The sequence below is a fragment of the Lepidochelys kempii genome, chromosome 1 (assembly GCF_965140265.1).
Source record: "Lepidochelys kempii isolate rLepKem1 chromosome 1, rLepKem1.hap2, whole genome shotgun sequence".
Lineage (NCBI taxonomy): Eukaryota > Metazoa > Chordata > Testudines > Cheloniidae > Lepidochelys > Lepidochelys kempii.
Genome location: NC_133256.1, coordinates 274622824 through 274641224, shown reverse-complemented (window position 1 = coordinate 274641224; position 18401 = coordinate 274622824). Strand labels below are relative to the sequence as shown.

At 44.0% G+C, this 18401-nt stretch overlaps 1 protein-coding gene across 1 annotated transcript in view; it reads left to right on the top strand.

Annotated features, from left to right (window-relative positions):
* The window catches only part of LRRIQ1 (leucine rich repeats and IQ motif containing 1), a 179997-nt gene that overhangs the window by 146848 nt on the left and 14748 nt on the right, over positions 1-18401 (top strand). The window contains exon 26 of the mRNA XM_073327613.1: positions 9273-9393. Coding sequence (XP_073183714.1) covers positions 9273-9393 — 121 coding nt within the window. The remainder of the gene's footprint in view (positions 1-9272; positions 9394-18401) is intronic.

Genomic DNA, 18401 nt, shown 5'->3' with positions numbered 1-18401 from the left:
TGCTCTCTTACCTTCGGGAAGGGGGGTACTCTGGTTTTCCTGCAGGAGACCCATACGGATCCGACCGCCGAGGACAGCTGGCGGCTGGAGTGGGGGGACGGGGTCTACTTTAGCCACGTCACGATTCGACAAGCTGGAGTGGCGACCCTGTTCTCCCCCACCCTATGGCCCGAGGTGCTAGGGGTCACTGAGGCCGTGCCGGGCCACCTGCTGCATCTCTGAGTCCGTATGGAGGGGCTCGTGGTCAACCTCGTTAACATCTATGCCCCGACAACGAGCCCAAAGCGGCCGCAATTCTATCAGCGAGTGTCCGACTTCCTTGGCACCCTAGATTCTCACGAGTGCCTAGTCCTGGGAGGGAACTTTAACACCACCCTTGAGGAACAGGACCGCTCAGGGGCCGAGCTGAGCCCGGCTGCTGCGAACATTCTCTGAGAAATAGTCGAACATCACTCCCTTGTGGATGTCTGGCATGACCACCACCTGGATGACACTTCCACGTTTACCTTTGTCCAGGTGGAGGCCCATCAGTCACACCACTCTCGGTTGGACTGTATTTATTTATCCCGTTTCCATCTTTCACGAGCCCACTCCTCCAACATTCGGCTGGCCCCATTTTCCGACCATCATTTAGCCACCATAACAGCCTCCCTCTGTGCAGAGAGGATGGGGCCGGCCTATTGGCATTTTAACAACAGCCTGTTGGAGGATGAGGGCTTCGTGACGTCCTTCTGGGAGTTTTGGCTGGCCTGGCGAGAGCAGTGGCGTGCTTTTCCCTCGGCCCGGTGATGGTGGGATCTAGGGAAGGTGTGCGCCAAGCTCTTCTGCCGTAACTACACCCAGGGCACCAGCTGACGGAGAAATGCGGCAATAAAGCAGTTGGAACGGGAGGTCTTAGAGCTGGAGAGGCGTCTGGCCGCCAGCCCCGAGGACCCATTCCTCTGCGGAGCGTGCCGGGAGAAGCGGGAGGAGCTCCGGGCCCTCAAGGACCATCACGCCCGAGGTGCCTTTGTTTGATCCCACATTCGCCTCCTTCGGGACGTGGATCGCGGCTCCCATTTCTTCTACGCCCTGGAGAAAATGAGGGGGGCCAAGAAACATGTTACCTGCCTTCTAGCAGAAGATGGCACCCCCCTCACGGATCCGGTGGAGATGTGTGGGAGGGCCCGTGACTTCTACACAAGCCTTTTCTCCCCGGATCCGACCGATCCTGGCGCTTGCGGGGTGCTCTGGGAGGAATTCCCTACGGTCAGCGTGGGCGACCAAGACCGACTAGAGCTGCCTCTCACCCTGGCCGAGTTCTCGGAAGCCCTCAGTCGCATGCCCACCAGTAAATCTCCGGGCATGGACGGGCTGACCGTAGAGTTCTACCGCGCTTTCTGGGACACGGCCCAGACCTAGCCACTGTCTGAGCCAAGTCCTTGCAGGGTGGGATCCTCCCTCTTTCGTGCAGGCGAGCGGTGCTCGCCTTGTTGCCGAAGAAGGGAGACCTCCGCGATTTATGAAATTGGTGCCCCTTCTCGCTCCTTAGCACGGACTACAAAATCGTAGTGAAAGCAATTTCGCTGCAGCTAGGGTCCGTGCTGGTGGACGTGATCCACCCAGACCAGACCTACACTGTCCCGGGCTGCAGCATTTTTGACAACCTATTTCTAGTCTGAGACCTTTTGGAACTCGGGCGTAGAGATGGTCTGTCATTCGCCCTCCTGTCTCTCGATCAGGAGAAGGCGTTCGACAGAGTGGACCATGGGTACCTCCTGGACACTCTGCAGGCGTTTGGATTCGGACCTCAGTTTGTGAGTTTTCTCTGGGTCCTGTACGCTTCCGCAGAGTGTCTGGTTAGGCTCAACTGGACCCTGACTGAACCGGTCAACTTCGGGCGAGGAGTACGGCAGGAGAGCCCCCTCTCGGGCCAGCTGTATGCTCTGGCGATCGAGCCTTTCCTCTGTCTCCTCCGAAAGAGGTTGACAGGGTTGGTGCTGCGGGAGCCGGAGCTGCGGCTGGTCTTGTTGGCATACGCCGATGACGTGCTCCTCGTGGAAACCCTGACGCACGTATATTTAGAGAATGCCAGGTTGCAGCCCCTTTTCTGGCTCCTCACGAATATTTTATTATGCTTTTGGCTGCACTTTTCCCCTCACCTTTTTATTTACACACTCCCCATCCGTGGCCCCACAAAGTCACGGGATCTCCTGGTTAACCTCCTCCTAGCCCTAGCTAAAACAGCCATCTATAATACCAGAGAGAGGCAGTTGGCCAATGAAGCATCCTGCAACTGTAGGGCTGTTTTCCGATCCTCAGTACATTCACGAATCCGGGCGGATTCCCTCTGGGCGGCATCCACCGACTCCCTTGATGCCTTCGAGGAGCGGTAGGCGCTGTCTGAGGTTCTCTGCTCAGTGACCCCGTCCGGTTCCCTCCGTCTGACCCTTTGATTGAGGGGAAGAGCAAGAGACCCCAGCCCCAGCCGTTGCCGCTGTGGATACCATCATCACCATCACCTAGGAGGGGTCCTATCACACGTGGATGTACGTCCCCCCCTCCCCCAAACTGCCCACCCCGCAGCTGTGCCCATCTTGTTGGGCACTCTCTGGAGAGGAATAATTGGTGATACTGGGCTTGGCACTAGGTAACTCGAGGGGGTGAAAGACCACGAGTGTCAAGGAAGCCCCCAGCTCTAGGCCACCAGGTAACTCAGGAGGGTGGAAGACGATGAGTGTCAAGGAAGCCCCCCGCTCTGGGCCCAGGCTAGCCTGAACACTTCTCCCTCCTGAAGGCTGCTGTGTTATACCTTGCGTTTGCTTTTGTTTTGTTGCACAGTTTTGTTTTTTCCTTTTTGGTGATTCTTTGTAGGTGTTATGCAAATAAAATACTTTTCTGCTTCAAAAAAAAAATTACTCTCCTATAGCCATCTGGCCCGCCCCTGTCACAGTACATTAGCTTTCTTGTATTTTAATTGTTGAAATTTGAATATGTTCCTAATATGTTTATAATGTAATTCTGTTAAAGGCTAAAAAAATAACATTTAGCAGTTCTCATAATGAAAAAGGAGGGCAAAATGCAGGTAAAAGAGAAAATGTTCCCACCAAAAAAGCGGGGCATGGTACCCCTAAAATATCATTAGATTTAGCAAAATTCAGTTTTTATTTTTGATAATTTTGATGGATAATATCAATATTTATTTGCAAACATTTTTAATTTTTCCCTTCAATTTAAGTTTTCATAGTTGTGCAGAATTATGAGGGTGTGAGGTTATTTAGTGACAGCAGACATTGAGACTCAAAATGTTAAACTTTATACTGCTAAAACACAAATTGCCAATGTCACATGTCAAAATTCACAAACTCGACTAATTTCTCAAGCAGTATTTTTCTTACTTAGCCTGTCTGTAAATTTTGATGATTATCATTGGAAGTATTTTTCTGTGTGTACAGTGAAATGGATGTTTACCAACATTTTATCAATAAAAGTCTAATCCTTCCAAGTCTAAATACTTTAGCAAAAAATGAAGTCCTAACCTTCTAGTTGCAAAAGCAGCTTTGTCTAGTACACTGTTTTGAGTCTTCAAGACAGACTGAAGAACTAATACCAAACTCCTAATTCTCCAATGTACTTGAAATACATGCCTGACTTTAAGCACATAAGTAGTTGCATTGACTTCATGTTTAAGTTAAGCATGTTAAATTAAGGACTTAACTGAATTGGGGTATTAGAGTAGAGTGCACTTCCTTTTTCATCTTAACAAGGTGTTTATTACCTGTTGTGATAATTGGGCTGACAAATTTACCCTAATTGTAAACTGAATTGTAAAAAGTGTATGAAAGTTCATAAGATACTACAGTAACCTATAATAATAAATATTGATCGAGAGTAGGTCAAGTTGTTTTCAGTAATGAATGTTACAAACAGATGCAAGAGAACCAGACAGACTAAATTAGTCCAAACAAAAAAAAGGCCACTTGATGTATCTCAAGGACTGTGTTGAAATCACAAAAGATGTGGAACCAGAAATTAATGAGCCAGAATAAGTGTATCCAATATTAGGCCTAACTGGTAAACACAATAATGGGCTATTCCACCACCATTCTCTTTGTGGGTCCTTGAAGACGGAGACTTTGGGGAGAGAATGGAATGAAAGACAGAGGTTACTACAGCAAGTTTCACCATCATGGCTGCCAAACCCAACCCCACCTCATCCTGGTCTTCTGGGACTCATGGCTTTCGTCATCCAAATCCTGAGAGATGTCCTGACCAGACCGGGCCAGAGAGTGGGATCGAGATCATGGCACCCCCCCGCAGCAGCTTCAGCTGAATCGCAAATTCCACCTGAGATAAAACAGGATCATATTTTGACAACAGCAAAAACAACAGCGTCAATCAATTTCATCTAACTTCTTCTCTTTCCCCACACCCCCGAAGTATGGTTATTACCCCTTGGATACCACCTAAGAGATTTCCAAACAAGGGGTTTTTTTCCTTCTAAAAACTCTCTCCAGCTAAAGAAAAAGGGAACAATAAATATTAAAATGAAAGCTTTATTTAATACTTTACTTTACAAAGTTTTAACAGTTTTTCCTTCTTTTCTTTTACTTTACTAAAAAGTTAAAAGGACTTTTAATGGTCTGTTTGCCCTGGTACTAAGCAGGCTGAGGTCTTTGTATACCAGACACTGTACTTTGTTTAACACTGTTTAATGTTCAACAGGGACTGGGTTATGGTAACACCTTTGGCCCATTTATTCCATCTAAATTAATACATCATATCTCCAAATAATTATGTTGTTAACTAGTTAATTACTGATGATCATACCAAAAACATCCACATATCTTTTACATGTATAGATAGCCTTTTCTCTCAGAAGATTTGAAAATTTAACAAAGTAATAATCAAATGTACAAACTACAGCTATATTCAATACAGATAGACTTTCCTGTGGAGTCAAAAAAATTCCAATTAATTTGAAAGGATGTTTTATAAAATAAGGCCAAGGGTGAAATAGGGAAAAAGTTAAATATAGTGTCATGAATTCAGGTGAGATGCTTACCTCCATTGTTCTTAAAAAAAAATGTGTTGGACTTCTGCTGCGCATCTTGGACCTGATCCAAAGTCTACTGAAATCAATGGGACTATTTCCATTGACTTCTGTGGGCTTTGGATTAGGCCGCTTCCGGGTGCTGGATGAAACTTTGTTCTGTAGTAAAGAATTTTTAAAAGCTAATATTTTGATTGACCATCTTTTGATGTGATTATTCTTATCTTTATTTTAGCCTGCAGAGTAAGAAATATTAATAGTCATAAAGCCAGCAACCCTTATTAAATCTGGTGTAAATGTGTCTGTAAGTGAGGGATGCATTCTCAAAAGGTTTGTTGGTGGATAGATTGGATAAGAGCCCCACAGAATGGATACTTGTTTAAATTACTGAATCATTGGTTTCCAGCCAACGGGAGCTGCAGGGGCAGTGTTTGCAGGCATGGGCAGTGTATGGAGACCTGCTCCCCCGCCCCACCAGGGACATGCAAAGACATGCCATGGTGCCAGCAGCTGGCCACTTCTGGGAGTGGTGTGGGGCCATGGCATGAAGGCAGCCTGCCTAAGCACCCCACTATGCTGCCAGCCAGGAACCGCCTGTGGTAAGCACCTCCTGGCCAGAGCCTGCACCTCACACCCCCTCTTGGACACTAACCCCACGCCCAAGGTCAGAACTGCCTCCTACACCCAAACTCGCACCCAGACCCTGCACCCACTCCTGTACCCCAATCCCCTCCCCAGCCCAGAGACCCCTCCTGAACCAAACTCCCTCCCAGAGCCCTCCCCTTCTGCACCCCAACATAAATTTCATAGAAATGTGCGGCCCATGACGACTTAGCAAAATTCGTGGAGTGGCCCCCCCTGCCAAAATTATTGCCTGCCCCTTCCCTAGAGGATGAGAGGTTGTACTTCAGAGTTTATAATAGCTCCAGCAAGAAATTGCAATAATGGGGAAGGTGTCTGGAAAAGTGAGAGAACAAAAATTAAAGGAACAATTTGTGCATTGTGGGTTGAGGAGCCCAAGGCTTGATCCCACAACTTTCTCTAACATGGGGTTTTCTGAAGTTTTAAATCTTGAATAGAAATGTAACTACATGAAAATACACTCCACTCACAGCTCATTAATTCCTCTTCTCCGGGAGCTCCAAGATCAGGAGCTGTTATACTGTGACTCCACAACTTCACAGATAAGGAGAAAATCCTAATAGCACTGCGGAGACCGGGGGGGTGTGTGTGTGTGTGTGTGGAGAATGTATTTTAGTGTTTCTCCCCAGTTACATCTTTCAGTAAATCCTCTTTTATCTGGCAATGCTAAAGGTCACAAAGGCAATGTGGTGTAGACAGTCTACAAATCCTGCAAAACAGCAGCTTTCATTTGACAGAGGGAGATTGAGGTGTGAGGATATGAAAAAGCACGATACTCAGAAAATAAAACCAATCACTCTGTCTCAGAGACTGAGTTAATGCCAGGTTTATTCCATTACATGCATGCTCTCTTGCTTGCACTCTGTTAACATGGAGGTGGATTCATTTACTTTCTCTTTTCTAAATCTTGTCTATCGTTTTACTCTGCTTCTGAAATTTCCTTTTACACATCATTGATACCTGTCAGTATTTAGTTGCAGTTTGAATGGAGATTACAATGTCCATTTTTTACAATGATACCTTTTACCTGTCCAGCTCAAATCAGGAATTTAATACTTACAGATTGCTCTCTAGTCAATGACTATTGTCTCTTTTATGTCTCTCTGACATAAGGTACTATTACTTTTCTCACAATGGTGTCCAGCCTGAGCAGGTTAGGTTTTATTTCTTTGGTACTTGTCATATCATAAGTCTCCTAATTTTCCTCTCATCCATAGAATCTGCTTAAAACCCAAAATTTTAATTGTAGAGCTCCTCCCTCTTTTGAAATAGCATTTTAGGCCCCCTTTACATATTGTAAACAAGCTAAAAAGGACACCGCCCTTCTTCGTTTCCTTTGCAGGTTGCCTTTAAAACCTCCATCTTACACAATGTTTTTTTCAAGGACAAGATGGTGCTCCCAACACAGCCTGAATTCCTTCCAAAGTTGGTGATGGTGTCCCACCTTCATTAGTCAATATCCCTTTTCATGTCATTCCTTTACTCACATCTGGTGTGGTGAAGACCTTCTTCACAAGATCAATGTAAAAAAGCCCCTGAGCTTTTATCTGGAACAGACTTCATTTCTCAGAAAGTCATCACAAAGGCTGTGAGAAATCTTAGTTCTTGTGCTGTTTTGAATGCAAAGACTGTTGAAATCTATCTTGCATTACCGTGGCTGCTAGACTCCACAGAGGAAGGAGGGAGGATCAAGAGCCGTGGTTTACCTGACTTGGGCATGATAACACCAAGGATGGTACAACAGACTTTCTCTCTCTGCACTGAGGCACAATAACTTTGAGTTCCTGCTGAGGATCCCTAAAGCTGACACATATTGTCATAATTGATCCCAAAATGTGTATACACCTACATACATGTGTGAGTGTGTGTGTTTTTATATAGTAATAATGTAACATAAAATTGCTACTGTTCAAGATGTATGTTTACTGTGTTTATCGTCTCACACTTCCTATTGCAGTTCTTTTTCTTTGACATATCTGCAGCAGTTTAGTCTCCCAGAATGGAAATCTATCAAAATAGGTATTTTCAGAGAAGAAATAATTCCTATCATTGTTTTCATTGAGGAGATACATCTTGACAGATTACCACTCCTCACCAAAATGGGGACTCTGAAACAATATGTATATTGTTCATATGCTTTTGTTTTAGAAATATATCACTCCCTACTAGGAAGAGAACTGACAATAAAAGCACAGTGGACTGTCTAGGTCCCTAAGCATAGGTGTTGCAGGATATCCCCTGCTTGGATTAATATCTCAGATCTTCTACCTAAGGGAATTCTCATTAAGTACATGTAGGTTCAAGCTCCTAAAAGTGTTATCTATGGACTATGGTATCTTCCAGGTCAGTGTTTCTATGCCATGCTGCATGAGCCCCCAAGATCAAGAACCCAATGCTAAAATGAGAAAACATTTCAATTTTATGTTATTGTATTTAGGTTCATATATCCTGTCCATCACCAACATGTACTGGCATTAGAAAAGGTTCAGAAAAGGGCAACTATAATGATTAGGGGTTGGAACAGATCCCATATGAGGAGAGATTAAAGAGGCTAGGACTTTTCAGCTTGGAAAAGAGGAGACTAAGGGGGGATATGATAGAGGTATATAAAATCATGAGTGGTGTGGAGAAAGTGAATAAGGAAAAGTTATTTACTTGTTCCCATAATATAAGAACTAGGGGCCACCAATGAAATTAATGGGCAGCAGGTTTAAAACAAATAAAAGGAAGTTCTTCTTCACTCAGCGCACAGTCAACCTGTGGAACTCCTTGCCTGAGGAGGTTGTGAAGGCTAGGACTATAACAGGGTTTAAAAGAGAACTAGATAAATTCATGGAAGTTAAGTCCATTAATGGCTATTAGCCAGGATGGGTAAGGAATGGTGTCCCTAGCCACTGTTTGTCAGAGAGTGGAAGGGGATGGCAGGAGAGAGATCACTTGATCATTACCTGTTAGGTTCACTCCCTCTGGGGCACCTGGCATTGGCCACTGTCAGTAGACAGGATACTGGGCTGGAGGACCTTTGGTCTGACCCAGTATGGCCATTCTTATGTACCACCATTACATGCCAGAAGATTATAATTAATATAATACTCAAAGTATAATTTAAATGCTCTTTGATGGCCATGGTTAAGTAGCAAACCACTAAAAGATGAAATTACTTACTGCATGCTTGATTGATAGAATTGATACTTGCCCTGGATAAAACATAAATATTGCAGAAAATAATTTGATATGACATTTCTGGCATTCAGCTATGACTTAAATTATAGACTGGTCAGTAAATGATCTTAAGCTGTTTAAGGTTTCATCAGCTGTCTGCAAGATTGATTTTCTTCAAAATTACTGTACTGAAAAGTTTTCTTTTGTTGTTGTACTGACTCAGATCGCAAACCACAATTTTAAGATCAGCTCTTATTTACAAAAATGCTTTGACATAGTGCATTTGTTCAGCCGAGGCAGCAATAAAGGACTGTGGTATCATTTTGAAGAAGGTTGTTTGACAGAGTCTGTTTGTTTATTTGAGGAATGTGAGCTGCATTCAGAAAATGTCATATTTTGTTTCATGATTGTGTACATTCTCTCCCACTGCTTCCAGGCAAGCCCTGTAAGCAGAGAAGATGCGGATTTAGACCTTATTTCCATGACCAGTGGAAGTGCTTTGACTCAGAACAGAGAAAAAAATAATCAGCCACACAGACACTCAGCAGGATCTTCAAGTAAGTTGTGGTTTCTTTCAATATTCACTTTAAAATGAGTTGATGGAATTGCCTGTCTAACTGCATTCTCATATAGACGGGATAGGATGCCAGCCTTTGGAATGTCTAGTAACATGTATATTTGATTCTTTCTTACTTGAAACTTTCCCTTTATGTTTCACATATTTATTTATAATGCTAAATCACTTCAAAAAATTAACATCATTAGATTTTTGTCTGTTAGTTAATTGTAACCTGTGATTCTCCTGTAAACTATACCAAATCCTTTGATCATTCATTTCCTAAAAAACAGATTTTTGTCTAACTCTTTAATTATGAAAGGAAAGTTTTGTACTCCTAAAGAATTGATTTCTTGTCTTTCTTCCATAAAAGTTCATTAAAAATATTTAGGGAAAGTTGATTTCTATAACCACCCGGATGCCAGTACATATGTCCCAATCAAGGCACGTATTGCCATGAATTCAGTTATTAAATGGGTATGGAGATAGTGATGACTGTTGGACTCTAATAGCAAATGGTATTTTCAAAGTTCTGGGGAAACTTTATCACTGTTTAAATGTCATAGAAATAAACAAGGGAATCAACACTGGAAATAAAGGTTCTAATTATTAAAAATCATAAAAAACTTAACTTTTTAAGCTTCAAGTTTTGCTTTGCATAGTAAAACTAATTGAGGAAAATTGGGGAATCATCTGTTGTGTAATATATTATATTTCATATGCTATTTATACTTTGGATGTAGATTTTGGAAAATGTGACTTTCAAGCGTAAGTGAAATTCAGGTGGAAAAAAAAAAGACCGCATAGGAAGTGTAAGGGATATTAAAAGACGAAGGCAGATTTGTGTAGTTCAGTAGTACTGTATAACTAGTGGAGTTCATTGAGATTGTTCATATCATTGTGAAATAGGTGATTTCAACAAAAAGTAAATCAAATTGCTGGTTTTAGAAATTTTGATCAGACTGTTACCATTGACATTAATATTGACTGTTCAGTTTATATGAACTTGAACCAAAGTCCAATAAACTGATGTCCTAAAAGAAAAAAAGTAGATATAAAACCATAAGGAATACTTTTTAAAATCTATATTTTGCTACTATAATTAAAAAACGTTTAAAACAAAGGGTGAAATGACGATACAGCTGGAATACAGTCAGTCAGAAAATCCACTAAGGGCAAAAAAAAACCCCCCAAAATTGCATCTAATCCTACACTAAGTTAAATTGATGGCAAAAGTCCCACTGAGATGAAAGGAAGTAGGGTTGAGCCCACTGTGCTCATAAGTGTACAGAGATACAAAGTCCTGTAATGAACACTTGAATGAACTGTTCATAAATAAATACATGTATAATGAATGCATCTTATCTATAATTCAATTAAAAAACTTCATAAATGCAACGTATCTTGGACAATATATATGGAGAAACCTTGACTCACATATAATGATGAAAAGTGGGTGTCTGTTTTATTAAATAATACAACATATAACAATTGTGGCCTAGGTTGTAATCCTAGCCCTATGTGACCATCCTGATAAACATCGGGGGGAGGGGCATGTATTCCCTTCATCCCCCGGATAGCCATGTAACTTTATCCCAAAGTGGGAATTGGGCGCAAAGGGGAGGACAGACACCACCACCATGCAAACAAGTGGACAGGAAGGAACAAAATGTTGGCAGAGCCGTATTGTGTTTAGGGGTGTGTGAAACAGGGGTGGGGTATGCTGTGAGTGGCAGTAGGCCCCTCCCCTGCCATCCTCCCCTGCACATCCCAGGAACTCAGGGAGAATTGTAATTCAGAGTAGTGCCCTTGTATTTCTGTCTTTGTTACAGATTTCAGAAGACTATTCATAATAAAGGCATACAAAACCAAGAGTGTGTGTGTGTGTGATGTTAATTCCAGTATAGACAAAAATACAAGTTAGAGTCTCTCTGCTTGTCCCCATTTGCCATCGTTCATTCACAACCCTCCTTTGGCTCAAGTGAGTACCCTGTTCCATGGTCACATTTACTGTAGCTGAATACTATATTGAATTCAGAAACACGTGGGGTCTTGGACTCAGAAAGGCAAAACTCTCTCTCTCTCTCTCTCTCTCTCTCAACTTGTCTTTCCTACCTTGCTCTCTGCCCCTCCTCCCTCACCTACTCCTGCTACACGTCACAGCCCCTCACATCTTGCCATTATGCTTCCGTGAGCCATCTTTCTCTTCCTTTTATTTTCGCTTTCTCTCTTATATCCCCTCTTTCTTTCTTTCTTTCTTTCTTTCTTTCTTTCTTTCTTTCTTTCTTTCTTTCTTTCTTTCTTTCTTTCTTTCTTTCTTTCCCACACCATGTTTTCATATTTTCCTGTTCTTCTCCTGCAAGGGGTGTGGTGGGGCAGGTAGCTGGTGCTCCCATTATGCCTCTGCAGTGCGGCACAAAGAAAAGGAGCTCTGATTAGGATCAATGAGAACTATGAGGAACAGCCTCTTCAGCACTTATTGCAATCCAAGCAGCTCTGTGTCCTCAAGACAGAGATGCAATTCACTGAGATCTAGAACTCAGAACTAAAATCTGAGACAGTGACAGCCAAAATGAGACTGTTAGCAAAGTTCCTACTGGAGAAGGGAGCTCAAGTTCTCAGCTGTTCTCTTCCCCCATCCCTCCCTTTCCTGGTCAAGGAAGCCCAATGACTCATTTCTCTCTTTCTACCCTGTACTCTCCCAGGCACGGGGTGGATAAGGGAAATGCAGTAGAACAGTATATCTCAACTTTAGTAAGGCATCTGATATGGTGCCACATAATATACTCATAAAGAAAATTGAGTGCTGTGGATTAAATGGAGCCACTGTACTACAACAAGCTAAAACATCAACAGAAAGAACAGGGATATAAGAACTGCCATATTGGATCGGACTAGTGGTCTGTTTTTTTCGGTATCCTGTCTCTGCCACCGGCCAGCACTAGCTGCTTCAGAAGAAGGTACAGGAAACTTTGAAGTGGTCAGTTATTGGATAACCTGCCCCCAGGAAAAATTTCATCACAACCCAATTAGTTAGAGCTTGACTTGTGCTCTGAAACATGAGGGTTTATATCCCTTTGAAAACTCTTGGCTGTTAATTTTTTTTGTTTTTTAATCATTGCTATTATACCTCTGGGTCTTCTCATTATCCACATAAATGTTCAATCCATTTTGAATTTTGTGAAGGTGTTGACCTCAGTGACATCTTGTGGCAGAGAATTCTGAAAGCAAAATGGAATATTGTGTTAAAAATAAAACGTTTATGATTATTAAATATTCAGCCTTTCAATTTCATTTCCTATCCCCTTATATTTGTATTAAGAGACAGGGTGAATAAGTAGCCAGTATATCTTCTCAATTGCCTTAATTAGTCGTGTGCCTTTAGCAGTGATTATTAGTGATTTATTGTCAAATAGTCATGCAAAGTTCAGGTATGGGTCCAATACTAATTAATATTTTAATTAATGTCAGAAACTTTGCAGTAAATAGGACAGTAACCAAGCTTGTAGATCATTTTTATGTAAGACTATTAACATTCTAGATGCCTAGGTAATGCAAAATTGTGGATGGGATTTTTTAGAGAGAATTAGAATATAGTATAGCTTTGACAAATTGGAAGGATAGACTAAAATACTTACACCAATGCCCAGTTTGTGGTCATATAGTGCAAGACCTGATCACAGTGACCTGTTTTCAATCTCCTCCTCCCTTTTTCTGTCACTATGACTCTTCTTGTGGTTTTGACTTCCAATGCTAATTATCCCTAAATCTACTTCTACTCCAGACCTCTCCCCACTCCAACCAGTCTTGCACTTTTAAATGTCTCTCTGACATCTCTTCTGCAGTGTCCAGCTGTCATAAATATAAAGGGAAGGGTAAACCCCTTTGAAATCCCTCCTGGCCAGGGGAAAGCTCCTCTCACCTGTAAAGGGTTAAGAAGCTAAAGGTAACCTCGCTGGCACCTGACCAAAATGACCAATGAGGAGACAAGATACTTTCAAAAGCTGGGAGGAGGGAGAGAAACAAAGGGTTTGTGTGTCTGTCTGTAGTCGTCTTGGCCAGGGACAGAACAGGAATGGAGCCTTAGAACTTTTAGTAAGTAATCTAGCTAGGTATGTGTTAGATTATGATTTCTTTAAATGGCTGAGAAAAGAATTGTGCTGAATAGAATAACTATTTCTGTCTGTGTATCTTTTTTGTAACTTAAGGTTTTGCCTAGAGGGGTTCTCTATGTTTTTGAATCTAATTACCCTGTAAGATATCTACCATCCTGATTTTACAGGGGGGATTTCTTTAATTCTATTTACTTCTATTTTTTATTAAAAGTCTTCTTGTAAAACACTGAATGCTTTTTCATTGTTCTCAGATCCAAGGGTTTGGGTCTGTGGTCACCTATGCAAATTGGTGAGGCTTTTTATCCAACATTTCCCAGGAAAGGGGGAGTGCAAGTGTTGGGAGGATTGTTCATTGTTCTTAAGATCCAAAGGTCTGGGTCTGTAGTCACCTAGGCGAATTGGTGAGGCTTTTTACCAAACCTTGTCCAGGAAGTAGGGTGCAAGGTTTTGGGAAGTATTTTGGGGGGAAGGACGCGTCCAAACAGCTCTTCCCCAGTAACCAGTATTAGTTTGGTGGTGGTAGCGGCCATTCCAAGGATAACGGGGGTAATATTTTGTACCTTGGGGAAGTTTTGACCTAAGCTGGTAAAGATAAGCTTAGGAGGTTTTTCATGCAGGTCCCCACATCTGTACCCTAGAGTTCAGAGTGGGGGAGGAACCTTGACATGGTGGCACAGTGGTGGGATTAACCTGAAATCATTTTGAGATCCAGTTGAGATTTTTTGAACTAGAAATACAGATTTTAAAAAGGAATTTTTAGGAAGTCCAGAAGGCAGCTTTGAAACTGAAAGCAGCTTGGTTTCTCTCTGCTTTGTGGCCAAGCAGAGACAAAAGGGGATTATCTTGTGAATTGCAGGTTTCATTTGCCTGGAGGCAGGGTACTTAACTCCTGCAGGGAAATTCACAGTCTTCCAACCCAGAGGTTTGTTTTTTTTTTCTTTTCTTCCTAAAAGTAAATAGGGGGTGTGTGCTCTACCCATTTGCCTGGAGACAAAAGTGGCAGGGTTTTTTTTAGGATTTTGATTTTTTTTTTTTTGTTTTACAAGGAGCACAGGTTTGAAAAGAAATTTTTTTTTTTTCTTCGTTGGGCTGGGTAAGCAGGTTTCCAAGTAGTTGGAGGTTTTTTGCTTTAATTTGGGCCCAGAGCAGAGACAAGGGAATTGTCTTTTTCTGTAGGCTGACAATCACTATCAGAGAATAGGTATTCTATTCCAGCACAGCAAAATTTTACAGCCAAGTTTTGTTTGTTTATTTCTAAACCTCAGGTGTAAAGTTAGTTAAAAACAGAGAGGTTAGAATGACCAAATCCTCAGCTCGACTACAGCTGGAATTAGCCAAATTTCAGGCTGAGGAAAAACAAAGGGAACATGAAAGACAGATAGAACTCATGCGGCTGGAGAAGGAGGTACAGGAGGCTGCCCACAAGAGGGAAATGGAGGCAAGGAAGCATGTGGAGGAGATGGAGAGGATAAAGGCCCAGCAGAATATACCAACAAACCCTAGCAATCCTTCTCCAGGTACCACTTCCCATCCCAGAAAGTTCCCCACCTACAAGGCAGGTGATGATACTGAGGCCTTCTTAGAAAACTTCGAAAGGGCCTGCCTTGGGTACAACATCTCTACTGACCAATACATGGTAGAGCTGAGGCCGCAGCTCAGTGGACCCTTAGCTGAGGTGGCAGCTGAAATGCCTAAAGAACACATGAACAAGTATGAACTGTTTAAATCCAAGGCGAGAGTCAGAATGGGGATAACACCCGAGCAGTCTCGTCGGAGGTTCAGAGCCCTAAGGTGGAAACCAGACATGTCATTTACCCGACATGCCTACCACATTGTAAAACATTGGGATGCCTGGATATCAGGAGCAAGTGTTGAATCTCCAGTAAATTTGCCCTTCCTAATGCAAATGGAACAATTCTTAGAGGGTGTTCCTGAGGAAATAGAAAGATACATCCTAGATGGGAAACCCAAAACTGTAATTGAGGCAGGAGAGATTGGAGCCAGATGGGTGGAGGTGGCAGAGAAGAAGAAAACTGGTCGCAGTTGGAGCGGAGACCAGAAGGGACCACCCCAGACCACACCCTATTACCGGGGGCCGCCCAAAGCCCCACCTACCTCCCAAAGAACCCTCCAGACCCCTTATCGTCCCACCACCCCGTTCTCCAGCAACCCTCCTCGCCCCAGTGACCCGTCAGCTGGACGATGTTTTAAGTGTAACGAGCTGGGGCATGTAAAGGCCAACTGCCCCAAGAACCCCAACAGATTACAGTTCATTGCACCGGAATCACACCAGAGGTCCACAGGCCCAGATACCTCCCAGATACCCTTGGAGCGGAGGGAAACTGTGAGTGTGGGCGGGAAGAAGGTCACCGCGTGGAGGGACACCGGAGCACAAGTGTCAGCTATCCATGCTTCCTTAGTGGACCCCAATTTAATCAACCCAGAGATCCAAGTGACGATTCAACCCTTCAAGTCCAACTCTTTCAATTTGCCTACAGCCAAGTTGCCTGTCCAGTACAAGGGCTGGTCAGGAATGTGGACTTTTGCAGTCTATGATGATTATCCCATCCCCATGCTGTTGGGGGAAGACTTGGCCAATCATGTGAAGCAGGCCAAGAGGGTGGGAATGGTCACCCGCAACCAGGCTAAACAAGCCGTGAGGCCTAGCTCTGTTCCGGAAACTTCTATCAGGACCCAGTCAGAGGTGATGGACCTGGACCCCAGGCCAATGTCTGCAACAGCAGTAGTGGATCCAGTCCCAGAGACCCAGACGGAACCAGTCCCAGAACCGGAACCAGCCGAACAACCAACACCAGACCCCGTGTCAGCACTGAATCCAGTACTTGCAACCTCAACACCAGAGGGCCCCACCGAACCTGAACTGGCAGCAGCCGATAACCCTACACAAGAGGCTCAGCCGGAGCCTGAATCCCAACATAGTGCACCAGCGGAGAGCGGTTCACAGTCAACAGAAACAGCTCCATCCCCTATATCGCTTCCAGAGGGACCAAGCCTAGGTCCACAATCCCATGAGGAACTGATGTCTCCAGCATCAAGGGAACAGTTCCAGACCGAACAGGAAGCAGATGAAAGCCTCCAGAGAGCTTGGACGGCGGCACGGAGCAACCCACCGCCTCTCAGCTCTTCTAATCGATACAGGTTTGTTGTAGAAAGAGGACTTTTATACAAGGAAACTCTTTCTGGGGGACACCAGGAAGACTGGCATCCTCAAAGACAGCTGGTAGTTCCAACTAAATACCGGGCCAAGCTCTTGAGCTTAGCCCATGATCACCCTAGTGGCCATGCTGGGGTGAACAGGACCAAAGACCGTTTGGGGGGGTCATTCCACTGGGAGGGAATGGGCAAGGATGTTTCTACCTATGTCCAGTCTTGTGAGGTGTGCCAAAGAGTGGGAAAACCCCAAGACCAGGTCAAAGCTCCTCTCCAGCCACTCCCCATCATTGAAGTTCCATTTCAGCGAGTAGCTGTGGATATTCTGGGTCCTTTTCCGAAAAAGACACCCAGAGGAAAGCAGTACATACTGACTTTCATGGATTTTGCCACCCGATGGCCGGAAGCAGTAGCTCTAAGCAACACCAGGGCTAAAAGTGTGTGCCAGGCACTAGCAGACATTTTTGCCAGGGTAGGTTGGCCCTCCGACATCCTCACAGATGCAGGGACTAATTTCCTGGCAGGAACTATGAAAAACCTTTGGGAAGCTCATGGGGTAAATCACTTGGTTGCCACTCCTTACCATCATCAAACAAATGGCATGGTGGAGAAGTTTAATGGAACTTTGGGGGCCATGATACGTAAATTCGTAAATGAGCACTCCAATGATTGGGACCTAGTATTGCAGCAGTTGCTCTTTGCCTACAGAGCTGTACCACATCCCAGTTTAGGGTTTTCCCCATTTGAACTTGTATATGGCCGTGAGGTTAAGGGGCCATTGCAGTTGGTGAAGCAGCAATGGGAGGGATTTACACCTTCTCCAGGAACTAACATTCTGGACTTTGTAACCAACCTACAAAACACCCTCCGAACCTCTTTAGCCCTTGCTAGAGAAAACTTACAGGATGCTCAAAAAGAGCAAAAAGCCTGGTATGATAAACATGCCAGAGAGCGTTCCTTCAAAGTAGGAGACCAGGTCATGGTCTTAAAGGCGCTCCAGGCCCATAAAATGGAAGCATCGTGGGAAGGGCCATTCGTGGTCCAGGAGCGCCTGGGAGCTGTTAATTATCTCATAGCATTCCCCACCTCCAACCGAAAGCCTAAGGTGTACCATATTAATTCTCTAAAGCCCTTTTATTCCAGAGAATTAAAGGTTTGTCAGTTTACAGCCCAGGGAGGAGACGACGCTGAGTGGCCTGAAGGTGTTTACTACGAAGGGAAATGTGCTGGTGGTGTGGAAGAGGTGAACCTCTCCATGACCCTTGGGCGTATGCAGCGACAGCAGATCCAGGAGCTGTGCACTAGCTACGCGCCAACGTTCTCAGCCACCCCAGGACTGACTGAACGGGCATACCACTCCATTGACACAGGTAATGCTCACCCAATTAGGGTCCACCCTTACCGGGTGTCTCCTCAAGCTAAAACTGCTATAGAACGGGAGATCCAGGATATGTTACAGATGGGTGTAATCCGCCCCTCTGAAAGTGCATGGGCATCTCCAGTGGTTCTAGTTCCCAAACCAGATGGGGAAATACGTTTTTGCGTGGACTACCGTAAGCTAAATGCTGTAACTCGCCCAGACAACTATCCCATGCCACGCACAGATGAACTATTAGAGAAACTGGGAAGGGCCCAGTTCATCTCTACCTTGGACTTAACCAAGGGGTACTGGCAGGTACCGCTAGATGAATCTGCCAAGGAAAGGTCAGCCTTCATCACACAT